This window comes from Amblyraja radiata, chromosome 13, assembly GCF_010909765.2.
Source record: "Amblyraja radiata isolate CabotCenter1 chromosome 13, sAmbRad1.1.pri, whole genome shotgun sequence".
NCBI classification, from domain to species: domain Eukaryota; kingdom Metazoa; phylum Chordata; class Chondrichthyes; order Rajiformes; family Rajidae; genus Amblyraja; species Amblyraja radiata.
The window spans coordinates 11,886,083-11,909,916 of record NC_045968.1 but is presented as its reverse complement, the minus strand read 5'-3'; the positions used below and the strand labels follow the sequence as shown (position 1 = coordinate 11,909,916).

Sequence of the window (23,834 nt, the reverse complement as noted above, 5' to 3'; positions counted from 1 at the left end):
GCAGAAAGGTCCATGTGGGAATGGGAAGAATTAAAGTGTTTAGCAACCGGGAGATCAGGTAGTTTCAGACAGACTGAGTGAAGGTAGACGAAAATGCTGGAGAAACTCAGCGGGTAAGGCAGCATCTATGGAGCGAAGGAAATACGCAAAGTTTCGGGTCGAAAGTCTTCTTCAGACTGAGTGAAGGTGTTCAGTGAAACGATCGCCCAGTCTACGTTTGGTCTCGTCGATGTATAAGAGTACACATCCTGAACAATGGATACAGTAGATGAGGTCGGTGGAGGTGCAAGTGAACCTCTGCCTAACCTGAAAGTACTATCGGGGTCCCAAAAGGAGGTATAGGGACAGGTGTTGCATCTTCTGCGGTTGCAAGGGAAGGTGCCTGGGGAGGGGTTGGTTTGGGTGGGAAGGGTTGAATATTGCAGGATGCCTCTGAAATGTTAAATTTCAGGAGCCATACCGTAACCCAGGGCTTCAGAGACAGAGCAAAATGCACCTTAAAAACAAACAAAAATGCAGTTGTTTAAAAAGTTTGTTGTGCTGACCTGCCTCGTTGCAACCCAACTTACTCCATAAAAACACAATCGATTTCAAAATAACTAGAAGTGGCAAAGCTTTTCACTTGAACATAAGATGCTAAGTGCCAGAGTAATTCAGCAGGTTGGGCAGCATCCAGAGGACATGAGTAGGTGACATTTCAGATCTCGAATTACTCCAGCATTGTCTTTTTTTGTTGTAAACTTGCATCTGCTGTGCCTTTATCTCCATTTTGCACTTTAACCATGTACTTCAGAAGCTGGAGTAAATACAGCTGTTGCGTTTGATACAATCTCCCAACTATTGCATCTTTGTAAAAATATACAGCAACTACCTTCTCACAAATAGAAACATAGAAAATAGGTGGAGGAGTAGGCCATTCGGCCCTTCGAGCCATTCAATATGATCATGGCTGATCATTCCATAACTTCACCCCTACCTCTCTTTATTCAGTCTCACCAAGAGGTGGCTTACATTCCAGTGGTGGCCAAAACAAAGCCTTTAGAACAAGCTCAGCCACAAAAACTGCTTCGCAATGGAAAACTATCCATTCTGGAGAAGTGAACTTTAGCAAAGCTCGTGCGTACATAGTTTATGACTATAAGCTAGGGCACTGTACGATTCACCTCTACCCCATTGCAGACATTGGACTTTGTTGCTGGATTGGTCATGCCGAGAACCATATTCTGCACTCTATGCCCTAGTTTGACGATTATATTTACCCGATAGCTAGCAAAACAACATTTCCCAATGTACCTTGGTACACGTGACAACAACAGATCTAAACCAGTGACCGGAGCAGGGAATTAGATAGTTTTCCAGAGGTAATGCACATTGGAAGGTTTGCCATCACATGTTGAAAGAGGTGGAACTGTCATCTCTGCAGATGACGTTTCTTTTGACTTTCCCCAGTTCCTGAAAACAGGACAGCAAACAGCATGCTTTTTTTTGGCTTTTATTTCTGTAAAAATGACCACATGCAGACTAAAAAAAAGTCCAACAAAGTAATCACCACAGTTTTTAAACAAATGAACTTGTACGTAAATGTACCAGTGTCCATTTTCATTGTATAAAAATAAGGTACATTTCTACAGCAATCTCCCGTCAAATTCTGTAGAATAGAGAAAAACTCAGCATACACAAGAGTCCATGGTTACCTGTACACTGTCAAATAAAGTATATCTATATTTCTCAAAGTGTGCAAATTCTCCCTCATTTGTTTTTCCATTAATGACCGCCACAAAGCAAAAACACCCTTGAAACAAATCCTTATAAAAAGCATCATTTACAAGTTAATAAACTACACATTTAACGTAATTACATGCGGGCACAAGCTGTGCCACTTTACCGCCGGTGCCTGCCATGGGCCGAGTGGCCGGTGCCGTGGTGCTTGCCCTTGTGGATCCTATCGTAAGACCGCGAGCGCTCGTGCCGATCCCGTTGATGCTCTTTGTCGTGCCGCCGCTTCTTGGCGGGGTCGCAGCGCTCCTGGGATTGACTGCGGCTGCGGGACCGACTGTTCGATTTCTTCCTCTTGTGTCCGTGCCGCACGGCCATCTTTGGCTCCTCCCGCGGAGGCTTTGGCTTGACGTGCGGCGACGTGTGATTGTGCCGGCGCCGGGGAGAAGCACTGCGACTGTGGGACCGGCTCCTCGATCGAGAACTGTACGTCCCAGACCTGCTTCTCCTGGTGTAACTACAGGAAGCACAAAGGAATCCAATTCAAAACACTGGGGACCAAACAGCAACACTGTACTCTAAACCTGGACGTGTCAGGGAAGATGGACATTTAGTACAAATACACCTGGGACTGATCCCTTACGCCTGCAAGCATTCTGAGTATCAAAGTATTTATGAGCAGTGTGTTTTTGTAGGAGCTGCATCAAGATGCAACCAAGTATTACTGCTGGCACTGTTTATATTTGGTGAATTGCATTTAGAGCATAGAACAATTGCATTTAGAGCAGGAACAATGTCTGTGCTGAACACAATGCCAAGATCAGTCTGCACATAATCCATATCCCTCCCCACACCTCCTCGACACCTTGTCCCTCTCTCACCTTAAAGCTATGCCCTCTAGTATTTGACACTTCCATCCTGGGGCAAAGGTTGACTGTCCACACTTCCCATAATTGTATAAACCTCTGTCAAATATCCCCTCAACATCCAGCATTGCAGAACATTTTCTACAGCACTACACTTTCTTAAATGTTTAAGAAAGAACTGCAGATGCTGGAAAAATCGAAGGTAGACATAAATGCTGGAGAAACTCAGCGGGTGAGGCAGCATCCATGGAGCGATGGAATAGGTGACGTTTCGGGTCGAGACCCTTCTTCAGACTTCACATCAGACTTAAAAGTTCTTCAGACTTCATATGTCGGAAGAAGGGTCTCGACCCGAATCGTCACCTATTCCTTCGCTCCATCGATGAGTTTCTCCAGCACTTTCTTAAATGCACTTTTTATATTCCAACCACCCTGTTAATCCATTTAACTGTACACCTTATTCCCAGGGTAAAGTTGGCTTTGCCTCAGATAATCCCTTTGTCGCACCCTTTCACCTATACTGCAACCAAAAACAGATTTTTTAAAAATCTTTCCAGTTATGACAAAGGATCTTTGAGCCAAGATGTAAACTTTCCTCAACTGCTGCCTGACCTGCTGAGACATGTTCAGTGTTTTTCATGCAAGGAACAAGGTAACTTATTTCATCTAATCAACGTTTAGATTGAGCAACCAGCACCCCTGGATTACTGAGCAACAGTCTATGTGGGTGGCCATCAAAATCAATCCTCATTTAGAAAAGTGTAAACCCTCGAATCTTGGGCCGCTCACCTCTTGTCAGGTAAACAGCACAATGCTTAACGTGATGAAGCAGTTGACCGTGTTATAATCTCTTAAACTGACCAACCGGGTAAGTGAATACTCACTGCCTTCGGGGAGAATGGGATCTTGATCTTGTTCGAGACCTTGAACGACTGATGCTCCTACTGTTTCGAATTGGTTTATTTTCTTTCCTCAACCTACAGATTGCAAACAAGAACGTTGAATTATAATGTTACATAATCTGTTAGAAACACAATGTCAATTGAAGATGTTACCTCAATTGCTAAACAATCTGCACACTCAATGCCTAGCAAGACAAAGTATAACCGAGCCAGCTACCCGACATTTGGAAAAAAGCAAATGGCTCAGCAACTGGCTCTAGTGATAGAAGGGAATGATGCAGTTGCCCAGATTGTTGCTTTAAAAGACAGCATTCATTACCTACGGTGCACAGGCCTGTTTGCCACAATCCCTGACCACCCAGTCAGTCCCTGCGGTCTCCAAAATCACCTGCTTCAGCTGGCTGCGCTCTTTAAACTTACTGGGGCCAGCCACAGTAAGTTGTCCTTAACATATGGGACTTAACATAAAATATATTATTTAGTGTATAATATTTTTAACAGGCGGATTGTGATCGAACGTCGATAGAATAATATCCAATGATCCAGTATATCTGCGAGTTTGGCCAGATTAAAATGAGATTTACTTATCCCAGTTTAAGTATTGCATAAAAAGATCGCACCAATTTTGTAGCTCTTCTGAAGAGCCAATAAGAGACATAGACAATAGGTGCAGGAGTAGGCCACTCAACCCTTCCAGGTAGCACTGCCATTCAATATGATCTTGGCTGATCATCCAAAATCAGTATTCCAAAATTGATTCCATTAACCTGAAGAGCCAAATCTCTGTATGGGTGTAATTGACCTCCTCATTTTGCAGGAGCACAAACCTCACCATTTTGCATAATTTCTAATAAAGACTCAAATGGGCACATTTACATTCTAATGACAGCCTAGGGCAAATTAGTTTTCACTGTACACACCAATTTCAAATAATGTACACGCCATAATGATTTGTATACCCTTTCCAGAAGTAACTCGAACAATAAATCTGAAACATGAGTAGCTTCAGCAAGGACACAATTGCTGTAAGCAGGCATGATATTCACCTCCAGAAAAAAAGTAGGGAGTATTAGCCGGGGGTCTAATAGCTCCTGCATTTTCAACAAATTGAAAGTGAATCCCAAGCTTTCTGCTGGTACCTTGCATAATAGAAGATTAGAATTTTAAAATATATTTTATATATTTTTATGAAATAAATGATTTCATACAGCAAAAAAAAAAAATCTTTACAAAAAATGTTGCCTGAAATGTCTCTTTGCCTAGCACTGTGTGCAAGCAGCACAGAAAAAGTGATTGATAAACCGATGACATAAGTAACCTAAACTCTAGTTTGACTTCCTCTTTGCCTGACACTTGCTTTTTGTAAACTTGCTCAACATGGCTTCCCTATGCTTCTTTCTTGCCAGTTGAGCTGCAAACATGTTCCCTTCTCTTGGCTTCTGCAGCCATCTTCTGCTTCAGTAAGGGAAGCTGGTCAGTGATTGGCCGCAACGCCCCTCAGAGACTGCGACTGATGGGCCTCCGAGGGATCGGCGCATTATGTGATTGGACGCAACGCCCTTGGTAACAGGATGATTGGCTGCCAAGTGACTGGTAGGGAGCACATTATGTGATTGGTTGTGACGCCCTTGGCGACAGTGGCTGATTAGACGAAAATCCAAAAAAAAATCCCCCAAAAAATCGGAATTCCGATTTAAATCGGAAGAATATCATGCCTGTGTAAGGAATACCGGCAGTCAGCTTGAGTTTAAGTGGGTGGGTCAAAACAGAGAGTGAGAGAGTAGAACTATAACTATTAGAATTAAATGTTCAAAACCAGGAACTGCAGGTGCTGGTTTACACAAAAGGACAAAATGCTGGAGTAACTCAACAAGTCAGGCATCTGAAGAAGCCCCGACCAGTAACATTACCTACCCATGTTCTCCAGAGATGCTGCTTGACCCGCTGAGTTACTCCAACACTTTGTGTCCTTTAGAATTAAATGTTTTGTGTTTTAACACAAAATTAAGAAGGGTGATAGCAAGGCACATGAGTGTAAATACTGACCCATTGTAAGGACTTTTATTGGCATTCATTTGCCGTTCTTCTAGTTCCCTCTTGATAGGTTTAGGATTCTGAACTCCAGGTGTTTTGTCTTCTGCTTTAACTTCTCTGGGTGAACCTAAGAATTAATGAAAAATAGCACATCCTGCTTTACAAAAGGGACGCTCACAATAATAAAAATATACGAGGTTTGTTAGAGCATTACCCCCCCCCCCTCCAAGGTAATTAGTTATAGATAAATTGATTCATAGATTTAAGGAATACTGCAAGCCACAGTTATCACAGTAAAATTACGGATATCTGTATTCTAACTATCTCTGCAGGTTTAAGTGTTAACCATATAACAATTACAGCACGGAAACAGGCCATCTCGACCCTTCTAGTCCGTGCCGAACACGTATTCTCCCCTAGTCCCATATACCTGCGCTCAGACCATAACCCTCCATTCCTTTCCCGTCCATATAACTATCCAATTTATTTTTAAATGATAAAAACGAACCTGCCTCCACCACCTTCACTGGAAGCTCATGCCACACAGCCACCACTCTCTGAGTAAAGAAGTTCCCCCTCACGTTACCCCTAAATTTCTGTCCCTTAATTCTCAAGTCATGTCCCCTTGTTTGAATCTTCCCTACTCTCAGTGGGAAAAGCTTATCCACGTCAACTCTGTCTATCCCTCTCATCATTTTAAAGACCTCTATCAAGTCCCCCCTTAACCTTCTGCGCTCCAAAGAATAAAGCCCTAACTTGTTCAACCTTTCTCTGTAACTTAGTTGCTGAAACCCAGGCAACATTGTAGTAAATCTCCTCTGTACTCTCTCTATTTTGTTGACATCCTTCCTATAATTAGGCGACCAAAATTGTACACCATACTCCAGAATTGGCCTCACCAATGCCTTGTACAATTTTAACAATACATCCCAACTTCTATACTCAATGCTCTGATTTATAAAGGCCAGCCCACCAAAAGCTTTCTTTACCACCCTATCTACATGAGATTCCACTTTCATGGAACAGTGCAGTTATTCCCAGGTCCCTCTGTTCATCTGCATTCTTCAATTCCCTACCATTTATCATGTACGTCCTATTTTGATTTGTCCTGCCAAGATGTAGCACCTCACACTTATCAGCATTAAACTCCATCTGCCATCTTTCAGCCCACTCTTCCAACTGGCATAAATCTCTCTGTAGACTTTGAAAAAGCTACTTCATTATCCACAACCCCACCTATCTTAGTATCATCTGCATACTTACTAATCCAATTTACCACACCATCATCCGGATCATTGATGTACATGACAAACAACAGTGGACCCAACACAGATCCCTGTGGCACCCCACTAGTCACTGGCCTCCAACCTGACAAACAACCATCCACCATTACTCTCTGGCATCTCCCATTCAGCCACTGTTGAATCCATCTTGCTACTCCACCATTAATACCCAACAATTGAACCTTCTTAACCAACCTTCCGTGAGGAACCTTGTCAAAGGCCTTACTGAAGTCCATATATACAATATCCAATGCTTTACCCTCATCAATTTCCCAAGTAACCTCTTCAAAAAATTCAAGAAGATTAGTCAAACATGACCTTCCAGGCACAAATCCATGTTGACTGTTCCTAATCAGACCCTGTTTATCCAGATGCGATGCTTATATATATTATCTCTAAGTATCCTTACCATTAATTTGCCCACCACTGACGTCAAACTAACAGGTCTATAATTGCTAGGTTTACTCTTAGATCCCTTTTTAAACAATGGAACAACATGCGCAGTACGCCAATCCTCCGGCACTATTCCCGTTTCTAATGACATTTGAAATATTTCTGTCATAGCCCCTGCTATTTCTACACTAACTTCCCTCAATGTCCTAGGGAATATCCTGTCCGGACCCATGTACAATTAAATGATGTACAATACACCTCTCCCCTTATCCTACCCCCTCCCACCCGTATCCCTCCCTCTAAGTTAACATTTCATTCCTCTTATATTCTGTCTCTTTTTTTATTTTTGGCCTTTGTCCACCTATCTGCCAAGCAAACCCTCACCTGTACCCACCTAACATAGGCCAGGCATTGTCTCGCCTGACCTCTCCCTTCCAGCTTTCTCCCCCCCCACCTACAATGAGTCTGAAGGGTCCCGACCCGTAGCGTCACCTGTCCATGTTCTCCAGAGACGTTGGCCGACCTGCTGAGTTCCTCCAACACTGTATTTGACATACTTACATGGTTTAGATCCCGGGGAAAAGCCTCCCAGTGTGGAAAGTGCCGGAGTTCCATCTGGGTTTAACCCTTTAGCTTTCAACTTAGCTTCTTGTAGTGCAACTTTCCTCTTTTCAACCTCCTTTTCCACATGCTCGTAGTTTGGCTGTTGAAATAAAGGTTGTCTTCAAATGTAGCAAAGCAAATGAAGCGATCACAGAGCTTTACAGAACAGACCTCAAATGTTAAAACGGCAAAGTCAGACAATCAATTATTAGAAAGATAACTTTCATATAACTCACCTTCTTTCGTGTGTAAAGTTTTAAAGTAGTGATGCAGATATCCTGGATTTCCTCTTCAGTTGCACTGAAAACCACAAACCAGTGAGGGTGATTTGGCAAAACAATCTGCAGATGTAAAGAATAAATAATTGATGGCAAGAGATTAGACAATTGTGGCCGAAACCCAGACCGTCACACATACCAACCTCCCTTCCATTGACACCATCGACACCTCACGCTGCCACGGTAAGACCACCAGCATAATCAAGAACGAGTCGCACCCCGGTCACTTCCTCTTCTCCCCTCTCCCATCGGGCAAAAGGTACACAAGTGTGAAAACGCACTCCTCCAGATTCAGGGCCATTATTTCCCCAGCTGTTATCAGGCAACTGAACCATCCTACCACCAACTAGAGAGCAGCCCTGAGCTACTTTCTTCCTCATGGGAGACCCTCGGACTAGTTTGGATTGGACATCACTGGACTTGCTTGCACTAAACATTATTCACGTTATTCACTTTATCATGTATCTGTACACCGTGGATGGCTCGATTGTAATGTATCGTCTTTCCGCTGCCTGGTTAGCATGCAATAAAAGCTTTTCACTGTACCTCGGTACACGTGATAATAAATTAAACAGAAATCCAGCCGTACTACATATGGCTATATTAGACCAGACTGCCAAATATATAGTGGTCACTACTTGCTCAAAAAGCATCTTGCACCAGAAGATTAAAATACTTATTTAAGGAGGAAGAATGAAGTGCTATTTCTTCACTTACTTGCAATGCTCTGGCTGCAAGGTAGATGCAAGCACAGGCGATAGTCTCTGGTTTAAACCGGACAAATGCACTTGTGCGGAGACTATCATTCATGTAATTCCTGAAAGATAAACAGGATAAGAGTTGCAAGATGCACAAGACTTTAAGCACAAACAAGGAGACTCATTCATAGCTTTGTTCTTTTTTTCCAGTAATTGAAATATTATGCCCTCTGATATCTTCTGTAGAGACCTCACATTTCAAATATTGTCTTTGAGACACAAGGAACACAATTAATTTAAATTTTATGTACACCTGCATGAATAACTTGTATTCGCACTGTCCAGCTAAATTTATTGTAGCCGTCAGGGCAAGCCAAATCCAACCTAAAATGCCCCTAAAAACATTTGCAACCACTATACAATTAATTAATTCTTAGAATGGGTCAAATAACTATAAAAACAATTATCCCATTTCTAGAATTCACTAGCAATGTCAATTAAATTACATGTACAAAAATGAATCTTAATGGTCAGTATTGATGTTCCCAGTTTGAAATTAAAGAACCACACCAAAGATGATTCTTCCTCAATGGAACTGCATGATGTGACAGTGCCTAGAGGTATCTTGGTCCATATTAAGTAAAACGGAATGGAAGGCCATTGTAGCAAGCACGACTTCACAAATAAATAAGGGGAAAGAATAACAACCTACAAGAGTTACATGACACAAGGACTGGTCATCAGGCTGATAAGAGCTCCTTCAAGACTTAAAAGATGGCAGTACCAACCTTGTTGGCACCAGTGAAGAATTTCATTTCAATAATAATCCTCCAAATGGCAATTAGGCTGCCAGCATAATTCTAAACGACATTTCACAGTTCATACACTGAAGTTGTTTATCAATCCAAATTTCACTTAATTTTAAAATAAAGACCACATTTTATTTTAGCTAAAAACTCTCCAATTTGTCATAAGATGGTCAAAACATTCTAATCTAATTGCAAATGTTGTGGGAGCAGTTCCAAGCATCTCATGCTGTGTGAACCAAGAAGGATTATGGTTAAATCCATACGTGTGGGAACAAGAATATAGTCATTCTAGAAATTATTCCAATTAGAGATTGACAAATCTTTTATAATGGCTTAAACCTTTGCAACCCAGGGATATGTAAAGCTTCTCAATACATCAACTATAATTTTAAGGCAAATTAACTTTAACTTCACACTAAGTACTGGGAGTAAAACAATCTGAAGTGTGTTAAGGAGGAATAAGGGGATTTGTAAACTGAATCTGAAGCAAATCAAATAAATTCTAAACTGGCACACCTGAGAAGTTTGATCGACTTTGAATGGCTTAAGCACCCAAGGTAGACAGATACCAAAGTTAATTCATAGGAGATTATTTGATCATAACCACAGTTGCCGCCTCACAGTGGCAGAATCCCAGGTTTGGTCGTGGTCTACAGTGCCGTCTGTGTGAAATTTGCATGCGAGTTTACTCTTATGTCCCAAAGTTGTGCTGGTCTGCAGGTTAACTGGCCACTGCAAATTATGCCTAGAGTCAGTAGTGGATGTGAAAATGGGATAACCTAGAACTAGTGCAAACAGTTGATGGTCAATGTGGAATCGGTGGTCCGAAGGGCCTGCTTCTGTGCTATCTCTAAAAACACATATATAGGAATAAAGAAAATGGACAAACAATAGTGTTCTACACAGGCAATTTCTACAATGCAATTTCATAGGGAATACCCAGGTGATGTTTAGCAGACAAGTTTAACCATGGTTCGAAAGTAGCCTGTAAAAAAAGTCTAAAGATGATCAGTAATTAGCATGTTGTAAATTTTTTCCACGTGCACAGTAATGGTAAATATTTAGTTTACTGAAGCAAACTTTGTAATGGGACTAAGTTTCCTTCCACATGCTTTAGAAAGTTCACATTCTCAAACTTAGCTAGAAATGTTCGACAAAAATATGCACGTTGAACATCCATTTTCACAAGTCCAATACAAATCCTTCCACCCTCGCCAGAACTAGATGACATGGCCGGATGTTTTGTGACCACTGCAGTGACTCGCTGTCGCGGGCGAGAGCTCGCACTGGAATGACTGAAGGGGCAACTAATCAAAGGCCATGAGGTCATAGAGATGAGAAGCTGAGTTCAGAGGGCAGAGTACTTTGAGTTCTATGACTTACCATCATGGACTACCCTTTAATTAAAAAGAGTAGAAAACCAAGAACAAAGTTAATGGGAGTTCTCCTTTACCAGAGCAAACAAATGGGACATGAAAACACGAGGCAAGAAACGGTACCGCATGCTCAAAGGTTTTACAGCAAGAGCAAGTACACTGAAAGGCTGCAGTGACGTAAAACATCCAAATCACCATTTCTGTCATGGATACAATTATAAACTAGTGTCAACTAATTTTTTGTCTCAAAATTTAAGCTGTAATAGGCAGATTTTTTTAATATTTGATACTTTTTTCATGGCTACTTCAAAGAAAAGAAGCAACTTACCAAGCTGTCTGAACAAGAGTTTGATTTCGTTCACAGTCAAGGACTTGAAGATACATAAAAATAATCTGTTGGGACAAGAAACGTTCTTAAAACAAACTACCTTTGAATCCCATCTTTATCGGATTAAAATGCAATGAGTAAATAACTTGCCTTGTGCGGATGTTTCACATGAACACAAAATCCCAACTCTTTCAGGATTCGTCTTTCTGCCTTGATCACTTGGTTTTTGGTGTTAATGTAGTTTTGATCAAGTATCAGTGGTGTCGGACTCCTGGTTTGAAAACAAAATCACAACTATTTGCAAATCTAAAGAGGCAAACATTTGAAATGGGCTTCTACTTCTCTAAAGGGACTTTTTCCCCTTCCAACCAACCACTGGCAGAAACTCCTGTAACTGCATCCAAAGCCTTGGTCTTGTGCTGTCCATTTCAAACAAAAATCATAAAATAAAATGCCAAACCTGTTTTGCGGTTACCACCAGTTACGAGAGGGAAAACCAAACTAGAGTCAAACCTATCCAAGAAAATTAGGCTATTAAAAAGATAGAAGTTGTTAGAGCCATTCCGGTTAAGAAAACCCACAAACTTTTACAGCTAAATTCAAAAGCATTCAAATTCATTGACCTACACGGTTCTTTGCACAATTCATGAATCAGATTTCTGGAAAAACTGATATAAAAGCACTAAATATACAACTTTATTTCCCATCTGCCAGAAGATCCTGGCCTTTTATTTTCCTCCCACTCCATGAACTAATAGAAAAGGTACATCACAGGAATCGGTCCATGTCCGTTTCAAATATGGATAAACAAATCTCCTCTGCCTGTACGTGATCCATATACAGGCCTATCTAAAAACCTCTTAAATGCCACCATGGTATCTGCCTCCGCCATCACCCCAGGCAGTGCTCCTGACACCCAATGCTACAAAAACCTGATCTGCGCATCTCCTTGAAACTTTGCCACTCTCACATGGAAAGGTAATTCCTCGCGTCGAACATTTTCAGCCTGGGGGAAAAGGGCTCTCGCTGTCCACTCTTGATTTGAAACACTCCTCTCAGCTCTCCCCTCAACCTCTGGCACTCTAAAGTTTGTCCACCCTTTCCCCGTAGCTAATACCCTCCCACCCTCCCAAATATGGGCAGCATTCAGGTACACCTCCCCCGCACATCCTTCCTGTATTGGGGGGTACTTCAATAAATTTCAAAGCAGACATTCCAAGTTTCTTATCTCCTGGGAAGCAAAGGAGAAATAATTCAAGATCATAAAAGCACCAGACTGCACCAGTCAATATAAGTATTTTAATCAAGATATTTCTGAACAAGAATGACTGAATCACTTCCTTCTCCCCCCTCACTACTCAATGCAATTACACTTGTTTTGGTTTAATCTCCAATTATGAATCTTTGTTACTGCACAATCTCAAATATAAAAAATAACGTCAGGCCCCTTTTGCAGGATGCAAAATCCAAAGCATATTGGCATATGTGAGATTGATTTAGTTACATAATAACCGGGCCACTGCTTTAAGGGCATTCTTAATTCAATAGTACAAGGTTTTGACTTGATAAACCGATGATGATTAATGAAATCAATGAAGCCAAACAACAAAATGATTAGATCATCCCTTTTCCCTTACGAGAGGGCTTGTGAGCCACTTTGGTTTCAGCAATATAATACTTGGACTTTGAGAATCAAGAAATCATGAACAGAGCACTCAGGAGAAATGGCAATGGAAATATTACATTGGTTAAAGCACCTTTAAGAAATTTAAAGATACTATTTGGCAGTACAAGCATCTGCTCCTGAACTATGTGTGTAGTTGCAATATAAATACCTACTTAAAAAAACAACACATTTTTGTGCTCCTACACACACACACACAAATTTATGGAGTGTCTGTCATTACATTATGAATTACCAAAGCATTTAATGTCCAACTCTAAGTGTTAAAGAAGGAACTGTAGATGCTGGAAAATCGAAGGTACACAAAAATGCTGGAGAAACTCAGCAGGTGCAGCAGCATCTATGGAGCGAAGGAGATAGGCAACGTTTCGGGTCTGAAGAAGGGTTTCAGCCCAAAACGTTGCCCATCTCCTTCGCTCCATAGATGCTGCTGCACCGCTGAGTTTCTCCAGCATTTTTGTGTACCTTCAATGTCCAACTCTGTTCTCTGTGGTAAGTCTACACACACACACACACAAAGCTTCAGAAGCAGAAATGCAAATGGCAAGGATTGGTGCCACTAGGGAGTGCAGATGCTGGAATCTTGAGTAAAACACCAAGTGGAGTAAAGGGCCTGTCCCACTGTACGAGTTCACCCAAGAGCTCTCCCGAGTTTAAAAAAAATCAAACTCGTGGTAAGTTCGTAGAATGTACATAGCGGGTACGACTGAGCTCGGGACGTCTCTTAGCGGCTCGTAACACTAACGGCAGGTACTTGGGAAAACGCGTTAAGCTCGTGAAGTATTTTCAACATGTTGAAAAATGTCCACGAGAGCCCCGAGTACCTACGAGCAGCTATTACCGTAATTCTCCGAGTTCGAATCAGGGGAAACTCGGGAGAACTCTTGAATTACCTCATACAGTGAGACAGGCCCTTAACTCAGCAGGTCAGGAAACATCAGTCTGAAGGGACCCGACCCAAAATGGCACCTATCAATTCCCTTCACAGATGCTGCCTGACCCGATGAGTTACCCCAGAACTGTGTGTTTTACTCAAGGATACTAGCAAGTTGAGCCAAAATCTGGCCAAGGCCAATCTGCACACTTGGACATTACACAAATGCAACTTCCTGCATCCCTAAAGCGTAATCTTTAATCCTTTCCAACTACACTGCTGGGTAAAATTGGCATTAGCCCATTCCTGGAGACAAAGCATCAAAGCATAGGTACCAGCAAAATTCACCGTCTCACAAAGATTCCGTGTAAATTTACCCAACATTAAAGTACACTCACCTGATGACTAGAGCGACGATGATGACCTTCTATATAAATGGTTTCCAATTCTAAACAATTATAGACACTAGTTTATAAAAGGCCACAAATTACTGAAAAGCAATTTCCATTGATATCTACTGATCTTATTTTGATAATTTTCTTCCAATTTCAATGAGGGCAAATTCTCTTTCCAAATTATCCACAGTATTTTACGTTCATGAAATTAAATAGCTGAAGTACACCAATAATTTTCAAATCCAAGCAAAAAGCAGTCTCAATTTTCTTAAATATCTGTACTCTAAAACTATACGTTTCAGTAGTTGAACAGTGTAAAGTTTGAAGTTTAGAAATATGCTTTAACATTTAACAAGTGGAATTCTATCTTCATCTAGTAATTATTTGAAACAGATTTCCATAACTAATATTGAATTAGATGAATAACTTTCCTTTCCCCCCCTACTTGCAAGGCTGAGCCTCTTTACACAAAGATACAGCTAGTCTATAGCTTTGCCATAGTCAGTGGAATTCCAACCAAATGCCATGCAAAAATTAGAGGACTTAACGTATTAACCAAGGTAAATGACTATCCCTGGCTAATGCACTGCTGAAGCGTACGTGGATTATAAAACCTGGACTGAAAAACAGTCATCTGATTAACAATCTAGCACTCATTTCTTGGACACCAGGATCAAGAAAGCTGGGGGTTATCACATAATGGAAGCACCCACAAGGGAAAATTGATGAGACCATGAATGGCAGGAACAAAGAAGATAACTAGAGTGAATAAGGTGCCATATGCTTTGTAAGCAAGCAGTCTATGGTTTTAAAATTTAAGATGAACAAAACTGAACATTCATTCAACAGGCACTATATTTCACCTCCTACCATAAAAGCATTAGTTTAGAACATGGAGGAGTATTGCAGGGGAACAGGCCCTCCAGCCCAATAATGTTCTCAGCATGCTTTAACATTTAACATGATCAATGTGCCAATCTAAAAGCCACTTAAACAAATCTGCCTCCACCACCACTGGCAGCAGGTCCCAGGTGTCTAACCTATTTAAAATATAAGAAACTGCCCCACACATCTCATTTAAACTTTGCCCTCCTAACCTTAAAGCTATGCTCTCTATTCGTTGACATTGCTACCCTGTGCAATTTGTGAATTCTTCACATATGTGTAACAACCTACTTTACAGTGTGGTTAGAGCACCCTCCTGATGGCAGCATCGCTGCTTGACTATAAATAACTGCAGGTATTGCATGCTCAATTTCTGAATGATTGAACAATAAAGTAATAGCTGTAACAGTTAACATAGTAAATAAGACCTTCTACATAGCTTTAGTCTCATTATTCTTTATTTTCACCCCAAGATTACTTAGCCACCTTGTATCCCGTGATACTACACAATATAACGTTCTACCAGTGTTCTACTTTAGTCTATATATTGATGGAATAAAAGGATGAAACTAATTTTCAGCTATTTAGCCGTAAACATTGTCCTGTCCATTAAACTCGTCTGCGAAAAGGAACACTCAGCAATTGTGGATTTCAGATTACCAATATCTAAATTTCCAAATCCATTTTACTGCAATGTTATTCCAATTTTACCATAGGCCTGATAACTAGCCTGTTCAGAAGTGCATTCAACTTTGATCTTGAAACAGTTAAATTTTACTAATTTATTAGTAGCAAACACCCTCATTGAGTTAGTCCTAATGACTCCCTGTATTTTTTAGGCATGTTAAATGGCACGGGTTAGCCTGACCGAATTTATGGTGTGAAAAGCATTAGTGTGAACCTCTTCAATTGGCAAATTTAGGATTTACTTATTAATAAAGATTATTCAACGTGAACATGCTTTTCGAAGGCACTAAAATTCCATTTGATATCCAATTTAAACAAGGCACTGGGGATTTACACTGGGACAGGAAAAAAAAAACTGTATATGTCGTTCAGACGATCCAAGTACACAGTATTTATAGTTTGCCATCAATGGAGGGCAATTTCAAATTGAGATTACATCAGATTCTCATCCAGCACTTATTAGATAAGACCATAATAAACGCATCTAAAGCAGGAAGCAGCTCTGCAGAGTACTATTCTAATCTTAAATTAAATATCAATTCAAGTGGCCACTCCAGCCTCATGTTGAATTTCAACTACAACTGTAGAGTCCACATACAGCAAAACACATTTGTAACAATGCTGCAGTATCCTTTAACGTAGATTTACCACAACAAGTGATCTGGACACTTCACATATATTATTAAGAAGCATTTGAAACTGTGCCCATGAGGGTGAAATGCGGAGACAGAATTTGATGATTCGTATAGTGTTAATTAGAAAAGATAATAGTTGGGCAGGAATGACGAAAACTAGCAATTTGTTGGAAATATCACTCAGCTGAGAAGGATGCCAATCCGCAGTTAGAATTGTTTGCTCTTCCTATAGCATAATGCTGTCTGGACCAATTACTTAAAGAGTGGCAGTTTAATATTTCATCCCATAGCCACTTATTGACGACCACCTACACTGGTCTAAATTGCAAACAATTAAAGGCGATCATGGCGTATCTATACTGGGGTCAACTCTTTAGTGCCAGTTCCCCATAATCCTAAATTCCCCGCCTTCAATATTTATCCATTTCCACTTCGATATAATCCAACGATTTGGCCAGTCTCAGGGGCAGAGAATTCCAGAGCTTCACTACCCCCTAGAGAAATGTCCACACACACCACAGCTTCAAATAGCTGTCCCCTTGTTCAGAACTCTCCCACAAATGGAAATGTCTTCATCTCTACCCTGTCAAGCCCCCCTTACCATCTTATGTTTGAATAGTTCTAAACTGGAAGGAATGCTAATTCTTGTCCCAGGAATTAGTCTGGCGAATCTCCTTTGCTTCCAACGCTACCACATCCTTTTTATGCACGGGGACCAAAACAGAAGGATTCCAGCCTGTACAACTGGAACAAAAAAACTCCCTACTCTTAAACCCCGATCTCTTTGCAATATGCCATTAGCCACCTCAATGCCATTTGTCTTATTACAGACAAGTTGGCACAATAATTCTGAACTAACTTAAACTTCAAATCAGGCTATATCGAGCATCTTAAATGTCTTCGGTAAGCAGAGGACATTTTCCCTTCATAGTGAATTCCTGTCACTCATTCCAATGTTTATGTGTTAATCAACTTTAACCACCACCGTATAAAATTGTAAAGCCAAATTAGTTTATAGGAGTGCAAGCTAGGATCATGACAAAGTTGTAGCCTAACTTTCAAAAAGATCTTAGAGGTTAAATCATATTAGTTTTAATACATTTTGATTATCCCCATTAGTACCTTAATCCAAGCTTGCAAGATTCCCGCCTTTATTGGAAAAGTTTGATTCTTATAGTTTGAGTTTAAAAATGTGTGAAATTCCCTCTTTCAGAGTAAATATCTAAAACCAAGGTAAAAAAAATGTGATGGTACCACTTGGACAGCAAAGACGAAAAGCTGAGAATCAAGTACAGGAGTTCCTAGTTTTTAACAATTCTGTGCCCAACCTTCCACAGCCCCCGATTCCAGTGACCCGTTCAAAGGGCACTGGGTCTCCATCGGGATCAAACGGCACTTCTTATTTTCACTGTTGCCTTGTCGACAGCTTCATCTTTACGTACCATTCCACATCACCCAGTCTTTGGTAAATGTAGTTGGTCGCTGTTAGGTTGGTTGCAAGGGAAAAAAGAATAAAAGTCAATATTGCACTTTAACTTAATGTACAATAGTAAAAACCATCATAGTAAGAAGAGACCCAAGAGTAATTTTACACAGGATATTCATCTAGTCTAATTTATCTCAACCATTGGTTTTGTGCATCTATGGTAGTCTTCTGAAGTAATAGTCCAATTTACTTCAAAGAATGCATTAATTACCAGAAATATCATCATTTCTTCTCTCCACCACGCCCTGACATCCCCATAGAGCAACAGATGCCAATTCTAATGCTCTGTAGATTAACTAATGAAGTGACTGGATCCCTGCCCTCCCTCCAACCCATGCTAGGAATCATTTGTCCCATGGATTCATTTATATACTTTGAAAAGTGAAGAATGGAATTATATTTCAAGCAATTAAACAGTCGAAGGTGTACAAAAATCTAAATTTACAAAGAATGCAACATGGATTTGTTTTTGTTTTTTTACAGTCATTCAAACTTTAGAAAGTCATTTAGTATTCGGACATCATTCTCTGCTCCGTTTGCAACACGGTGTATTCTCGGGTTCAGAGCTGCCTTGGAGCCAACAGGTAGCTGCACCCATTTAGGCTTTGTGCCGTTTCATGCTAATACTTCCCGACTGGCCTTCTCCAAGATGGGAAACGGCCCCACAATGTTGCATCACGAGTGATATACACTCCAGTGAGCGATTGAATGCTATTAGCACTTTTCTTTGAGAAAATAACTTGGCTCTCACACAACATTCAATATTATCAACAGATGCGAGAACCACACAAGCAATTTTATATGCTTTTGAGTTCCAAGAGCCAAATGCTCACTTTTTACTATGACAAACGCTCAGCTCTAGCGGGAGAATCGGAAGCTCGTATTTTAGACAATAAATGCCGGAGTAACTCAGCGGGACATGCAGCATCACTGGAGAAGGAATGGGTGACATTTCAGGTGGAGAATGAAGGGTCCAGACCCGAAACATCACCCATTCTTTCTCTCCAGAGATGCGTCCTGTCCCATTGAGCTACTCCAGCATCTTTGGTGTAAACCAATATCTGCAGTTTCTTCCTACACTTTTAGACTGGGAATCATTATACAACTGGAGTGCAGTCGACAGAGGGAAATCCAATCTCCCTCTAACAGCAACTCTCCTGCATAGTGCCAGAAGCGCAGGTATCTCTGATCATGCGAGAATAGGCCAAGGAGTAAATAAAAATATTAACAGCAGAGAAAAGAATGACATTGTTATGAAATAAGCTAAAACTTCTCACATTTCAAAAGCAGTATGGTTAATTTACCAGTCCTTAACGTTAACTAGTTTATTTGCAAGTTTAAAGTTTGATTTTTACACAAAGTTCATCCCCAGATTAAATTGCGAAAGTCTCATTTGAAACTCAGCACTACCCAACTTTATGTTGTTAAAGATGACTCACCACAGAGTACTTTTTGTTAGACCACTTGTACCATATAAAGTTCTTCACTTGCAGACTTGACGGTGAGTATTAGCAAGGCATTTAGTCACAACCTTATCAGCTAACTCAGCATTTTCCAGCTTAGCTTACTGGAGAGTAATGGATTCTTCGTGTTCAATTTGGGTGACTGTAACCAAGTTTATTAGCTGTAGTACTAAACCAGTACAGGCCAGGGGTTGAGATTTGGACCAAATGGGTCACATTGCACCAGTGTTTCCCCATTCAGCCATCTGAGATTAGGTGCAACTGAAAAGACTTCTGAAAGTTTGGGCATGTTAAGGGATAACTTGCATGTAATTTACAGAACACTGAAGTTGATGAAACTGGCTTACCTTTTGCCTCTTAGCTGGCGCAAATGGTGGAACACATTTATCACATCTCTTACGCGACGAGGTGCTTCTTCTATTTTTGATGCAAGATTGATACACGCCATTGCGACAATCTGAAAAGCAATCATACTGAGTACTATATGATCTACATTGGTGTCACTTACACCATCAACTGTTGGCGTGCAAGGAAGTGAACTATTCTACCTTCAAATATTTAATGTTGCAAAACCAAACACGATTCTTTGTGGCACAGATCAGTACTTTGTATTACTGGAAACGTATCCTAAATTATTCTAACTCTTTAATGCCATAGTCCGAGTCATCCAAGAGTGACTCAACTTATACAAATATGTTTCAACACTAACATGATCCAACATTTATATAAAGTGTAGACTTTTTTTGATGAATGAAGGTAAAGGGCTGCAACGTTAAAGCGAGGCATGCAAGTTGTAACATATTACACACATGATCAGAAATATTTCAATTTGAGGATTGGTTGATTATTCATTAGCCAACAATACTATGTACCATGAAACCAAGAGGCCGGGGTAAAAAATAAAATCAGCTGTAATTTAATTGAACAAGTCCAAATACCCTTCTCCATTTACCACTGCAATGAACCAACTAGATTCATTTGTTGCAGTGCAAGCCAACCCATTTTGTTTTAAAGTTGGCAAATTGTTCCATGATAAGACTGTTAGGACTTTCTCCCCAGGTGAAAATGTCAAAGGCTAGAGGACATGGCTTTAAGGCCGGAGGTAACTGTACACAGCAAGGACCAGGAAGCGAGCAGGTAAGATCATCTCTGACCCCTCTCACCCCGGCCACAAAGTCCTTGAATCACTTCCCTCTGGAAGGCGACTCCGGACTGTCAAAGCTGCCACAGCCAGACATAAAAACAGCTTTTTCCCCCCACGAGTAATAGCTCTACTCAATAACCAAAAGTCTGAAGCCACCCTTTGCTCTGGTATTTAATTTAATTTATTCAATAATGTTTTATTATTAATTAATAGCATTATTATTAATTATTATTATCAATAACATTATTATTATTAATGTTTTATGTATCATTCTTAACTGTCACTTGCGGGTGGAGCACCAAGGCAAATTCCTTGTATGTGAATACTTGGCCAATAAACCTATTCATTCATTCAAACATTCATTCATTCAAACATTCATTCATTCAAAGTTTAAAATAGATGTGATTTAAACAGACTGGCAAGTGTTTGGATTGGGCTGCCAGGGGTGATGGCGGAGGCAGATACAATAAGGGCATTTATGCTTTGGGTAGGCACAGGGATTTGGATATGCAGAGAACAGAGGGATATGGATTATGTGCAGGCAGAGGAGATTAGTTTAACTATGTTCGCAGGGATATTGTGGACCAAAGGAGCTGTTCCTGTGCTGGTTTGTGAACATTATAGACCAAGTTAGTTGGCATCTACCCATCCAGATACAAAGAGGGCGGCTCAGTAATTTCCACTGAACTGCTGGCTGCCTGTCAGGCTGCATCACAGCTTTGGTTTGGGAAAAACTCTGGTCAGGACTGCAATAAGTTGCAGAGTTGTGGATGTGACCCAGACCAAACTCCCACCACCGATTCCATCTGCACTTCATGCTGCCTCAGGAAAACAGCCAACAAGTTCAAAGTTCTTATCCCTCCTGGTCATTGCTACTTCTCCCCATTCTGACTGGCAGAAGATACAGGAGCTTGAAATCTCACACCACCAGGCTCGGGAACAGCTTCTTCTGCTGTTATCGGGCATCTGAATGGTCTTTCCATAAGACAGGGTTCTGTCCGATTCTAACTAAATGATGCACTACAATGCTGAGGACTAGATGCTACACTCTGTATCTTTCCTTTCACTATTCCTATTGTACTTGTGTTTGGCTTGATTGAATTTATTTTATACATCTGATTTGATTGATGGCACAAAAAGCTTTTTTACTGTACCTTGGCACGCGTGACAATAATAAAGATATCCTTAAATTAATCTAGCGTCCAAAATGGAAGTGAAATGGCCATAGGGTGGACCAGACTCACCTCAAAATTGTGTTTGACAAAGGACTTCGAGAAGAAGAAGCGCTGGAATAGGACCTGTGCTGTCGCCATGGCCACCTACAAGGAGAGTACAGAGCATTAGAGAACAAGGAGAGAGAGAGAGAGGGGGGAGAAGAAAGAGAGAGAGGAGGGGGAAAGAAGGGGAGGGGGGGGGGAGAGAGGAAGGGGGGTGGAGAGAGGGGAGGGGGGGGGAGAGAGGAGGGGGGGGAGAGAGGGAGAGAGGAGGGGGGGGGAGATGGACGGGGGGAGAGGAGAGGGGGGGGAGAGAGAGAAGAGGGAGGAGAAGAGAGCGAGGGGGTGGAGAGAGAGAGAGAGATGGGGGGGCGATAGGAGAGGAGATGTGAATGAGAGAGAGAGGGGGGAAGAAGAGAGAGGGAGTAGCGGGGGGGATGGGAAGAGGCAGAGGGGGGGAGGGAAGATGACGGGGGGGAGGGAGAAGAGAGTGGGGGTGAGGGAGAGAGGGGGGGGAGGTAAAGCGCGGGGGGGGGAGGAATAAGAGAGAGGGGGGAGGGAAAGAGAGAGCTCGAACGAGAGAGGGGGGGAGGGAAGAGAGGGGGGGGGGAAAGAGAGAGAGGGGGAGGGAAGAGAGGGGGGGGGGGGAGAGAGGGGGGGGGGGGAAGAGAGGGGGGAGGGAAGAGAGAGGGAGGAGGGAGAGAGAGGGGGGAGGGAGAGAGGGGGGGGGAGGGAAGAGAAAGAGAGGGGGGGGAGGGAAGAGAGGGGGGAGGGAGGGAGAAGAGAGGGGGGGGAGGGAAGAGAGGGGGGGGGAGGGAAGAGAGGGGGGGGGGAGGGGAAAAGAGAGAGGGGGGGGAGGGAAGAGAGAGGGGGGGGGAGGAAGAGAGAGGGGGGGGGAGGGAAAGAGAGAGGGGGAGGAAGAGGGGAGGGGGGGGAGGAAGAGGGGGGGGGGGGGAGAGAGGGGGGGGGGGGGGGAGGGGGGGGGAGGGGGGGGGGGGGAGAGGGAGAGGGAGAGGGGGGGAGGGGGGAAGAGAGAGGGGGGGGGGAGGGAAGGGAGGGGGGGGGGGGGAAGAGAGGGGGGGGGAGGGAAGAGAGAGGGGGGGGGGGGAAGAGAGAGGGGGGGGGAGGGAAGAGAGAGGGGGGGGAGGGAAGAGAGAGGGGGGGGGAAGAGGGAGGGGATGCGAGGAGGGTAGGGTGGGGAGAGGCGGACGGGGACGTGTGAGGGCCCTCACCTGCGGCAGCCGCAGCAAGATGCCGGCCGCCTGGATGAGCTCGCAGCCCAGGATGCGGAGGTCGCTCTCCGCCTCCAGCGTTAGGCCGTCCTGCATGGCGGGCGTGGGCGACAGCTTGTCCGCGGGGATGAGCGAGTTGTCGATGGTGAGGAAGACGGCGGAGTAGAGCCTGTCGCCGATGAGGATGCCGGTTGAGCCGGTGGAGCCGCCGCTCTTTCCGCCCGCGGGCCCGGCCGATGCCGCCGCCGCCGCCGTAGCCGCCATCTTGTCCCCACCGAGAAATGAAATGGCGACGGAGCCGCGCATGCGCCGGGCCCGCCGCCGCCGCCACCCCCCGGCAACGCGCTGTGCCGCTCCGCGCCGCCAAAGAGATCCTCCCCTCCAAACCCCTCCTTGTCTCAAACCCACTACTGTTGCTGCTGCTGCACCGACAGAAACCTCCCTGTCCTGCTCCCAATCCTTATGCAGTTCTCAGCTGCTGGAAATGGATGGTTTCTTAACCAGAGAGGGTGTGGGTGGGTGGGTGTGAGGAGGCCGCCTCTTCACTTCTATCCCCTCAGGCAAAGCAAAAGCCGCCGGGTCTCACTCCGCGGACACGTGACGCGAGGCGCGGCGGCCGTGACGTCAGGCCGTTTGTGACGTAGCGGGGAAGGGAAGCCAATGGCGGTCGGGCAAAAGGGAGGGGGGGGGGTGGGGGTGGGGCGACGGCGCTCCCATTGGCCGGGACCGCAGGGTGATTTGCATGTCACGTGGGGTCACGGGAGGAGCAAGGCAGGGAGGGGGATTCCCCGCGTGAGGCTATTCAGCCCAACTTGCCCGTGCTGTCCCACATGGCCCATCCACACTAGA

General features: G+C 43.0%; 1 protein-coding gene across 1 annotated transcript; it reads right to left on the bottom strand.

The window, feature by feature from the left end:
* Positions 1 to 1,479: 1,479 nt before the first annotated feature.
* On the bottom strand, positions 1,480 to 23,276 carry ccnl1 (cyclin L1). The gene is made up of 11 exons (XM_033031226.1): positions 22,986 to 23,276; positions 21,784 to 21,858; positions 19,743 to 19,852; positions 11,437 to 11,557; positions 11,287 to 11,351; positions 8,793 to 8,892; positions 8,034 to 8,138; positions 7,756 to 7,897; positions 5,531 to 5,645; positions 3,467 to 3,559; positions 1,480 to 2,233 (listed from the first exon to the last, which is right to left on the bottom strand). The coding sequence occupies exons 1-11, from the start codon at positions 23,247 to 23,249 to the stop codon at positions 1,882 to 1,884; spliced, it is 1,542 nt and encodes a 513-aa protein (XP_032887117.1). The 5' UTR covers positions 23,250 to 23,276; the 3' UTR covers positions 1,480 to 1,881.
* Between the last annotated feature and the right edge of the window lie 558 nt (positions 23,277 to 23,834).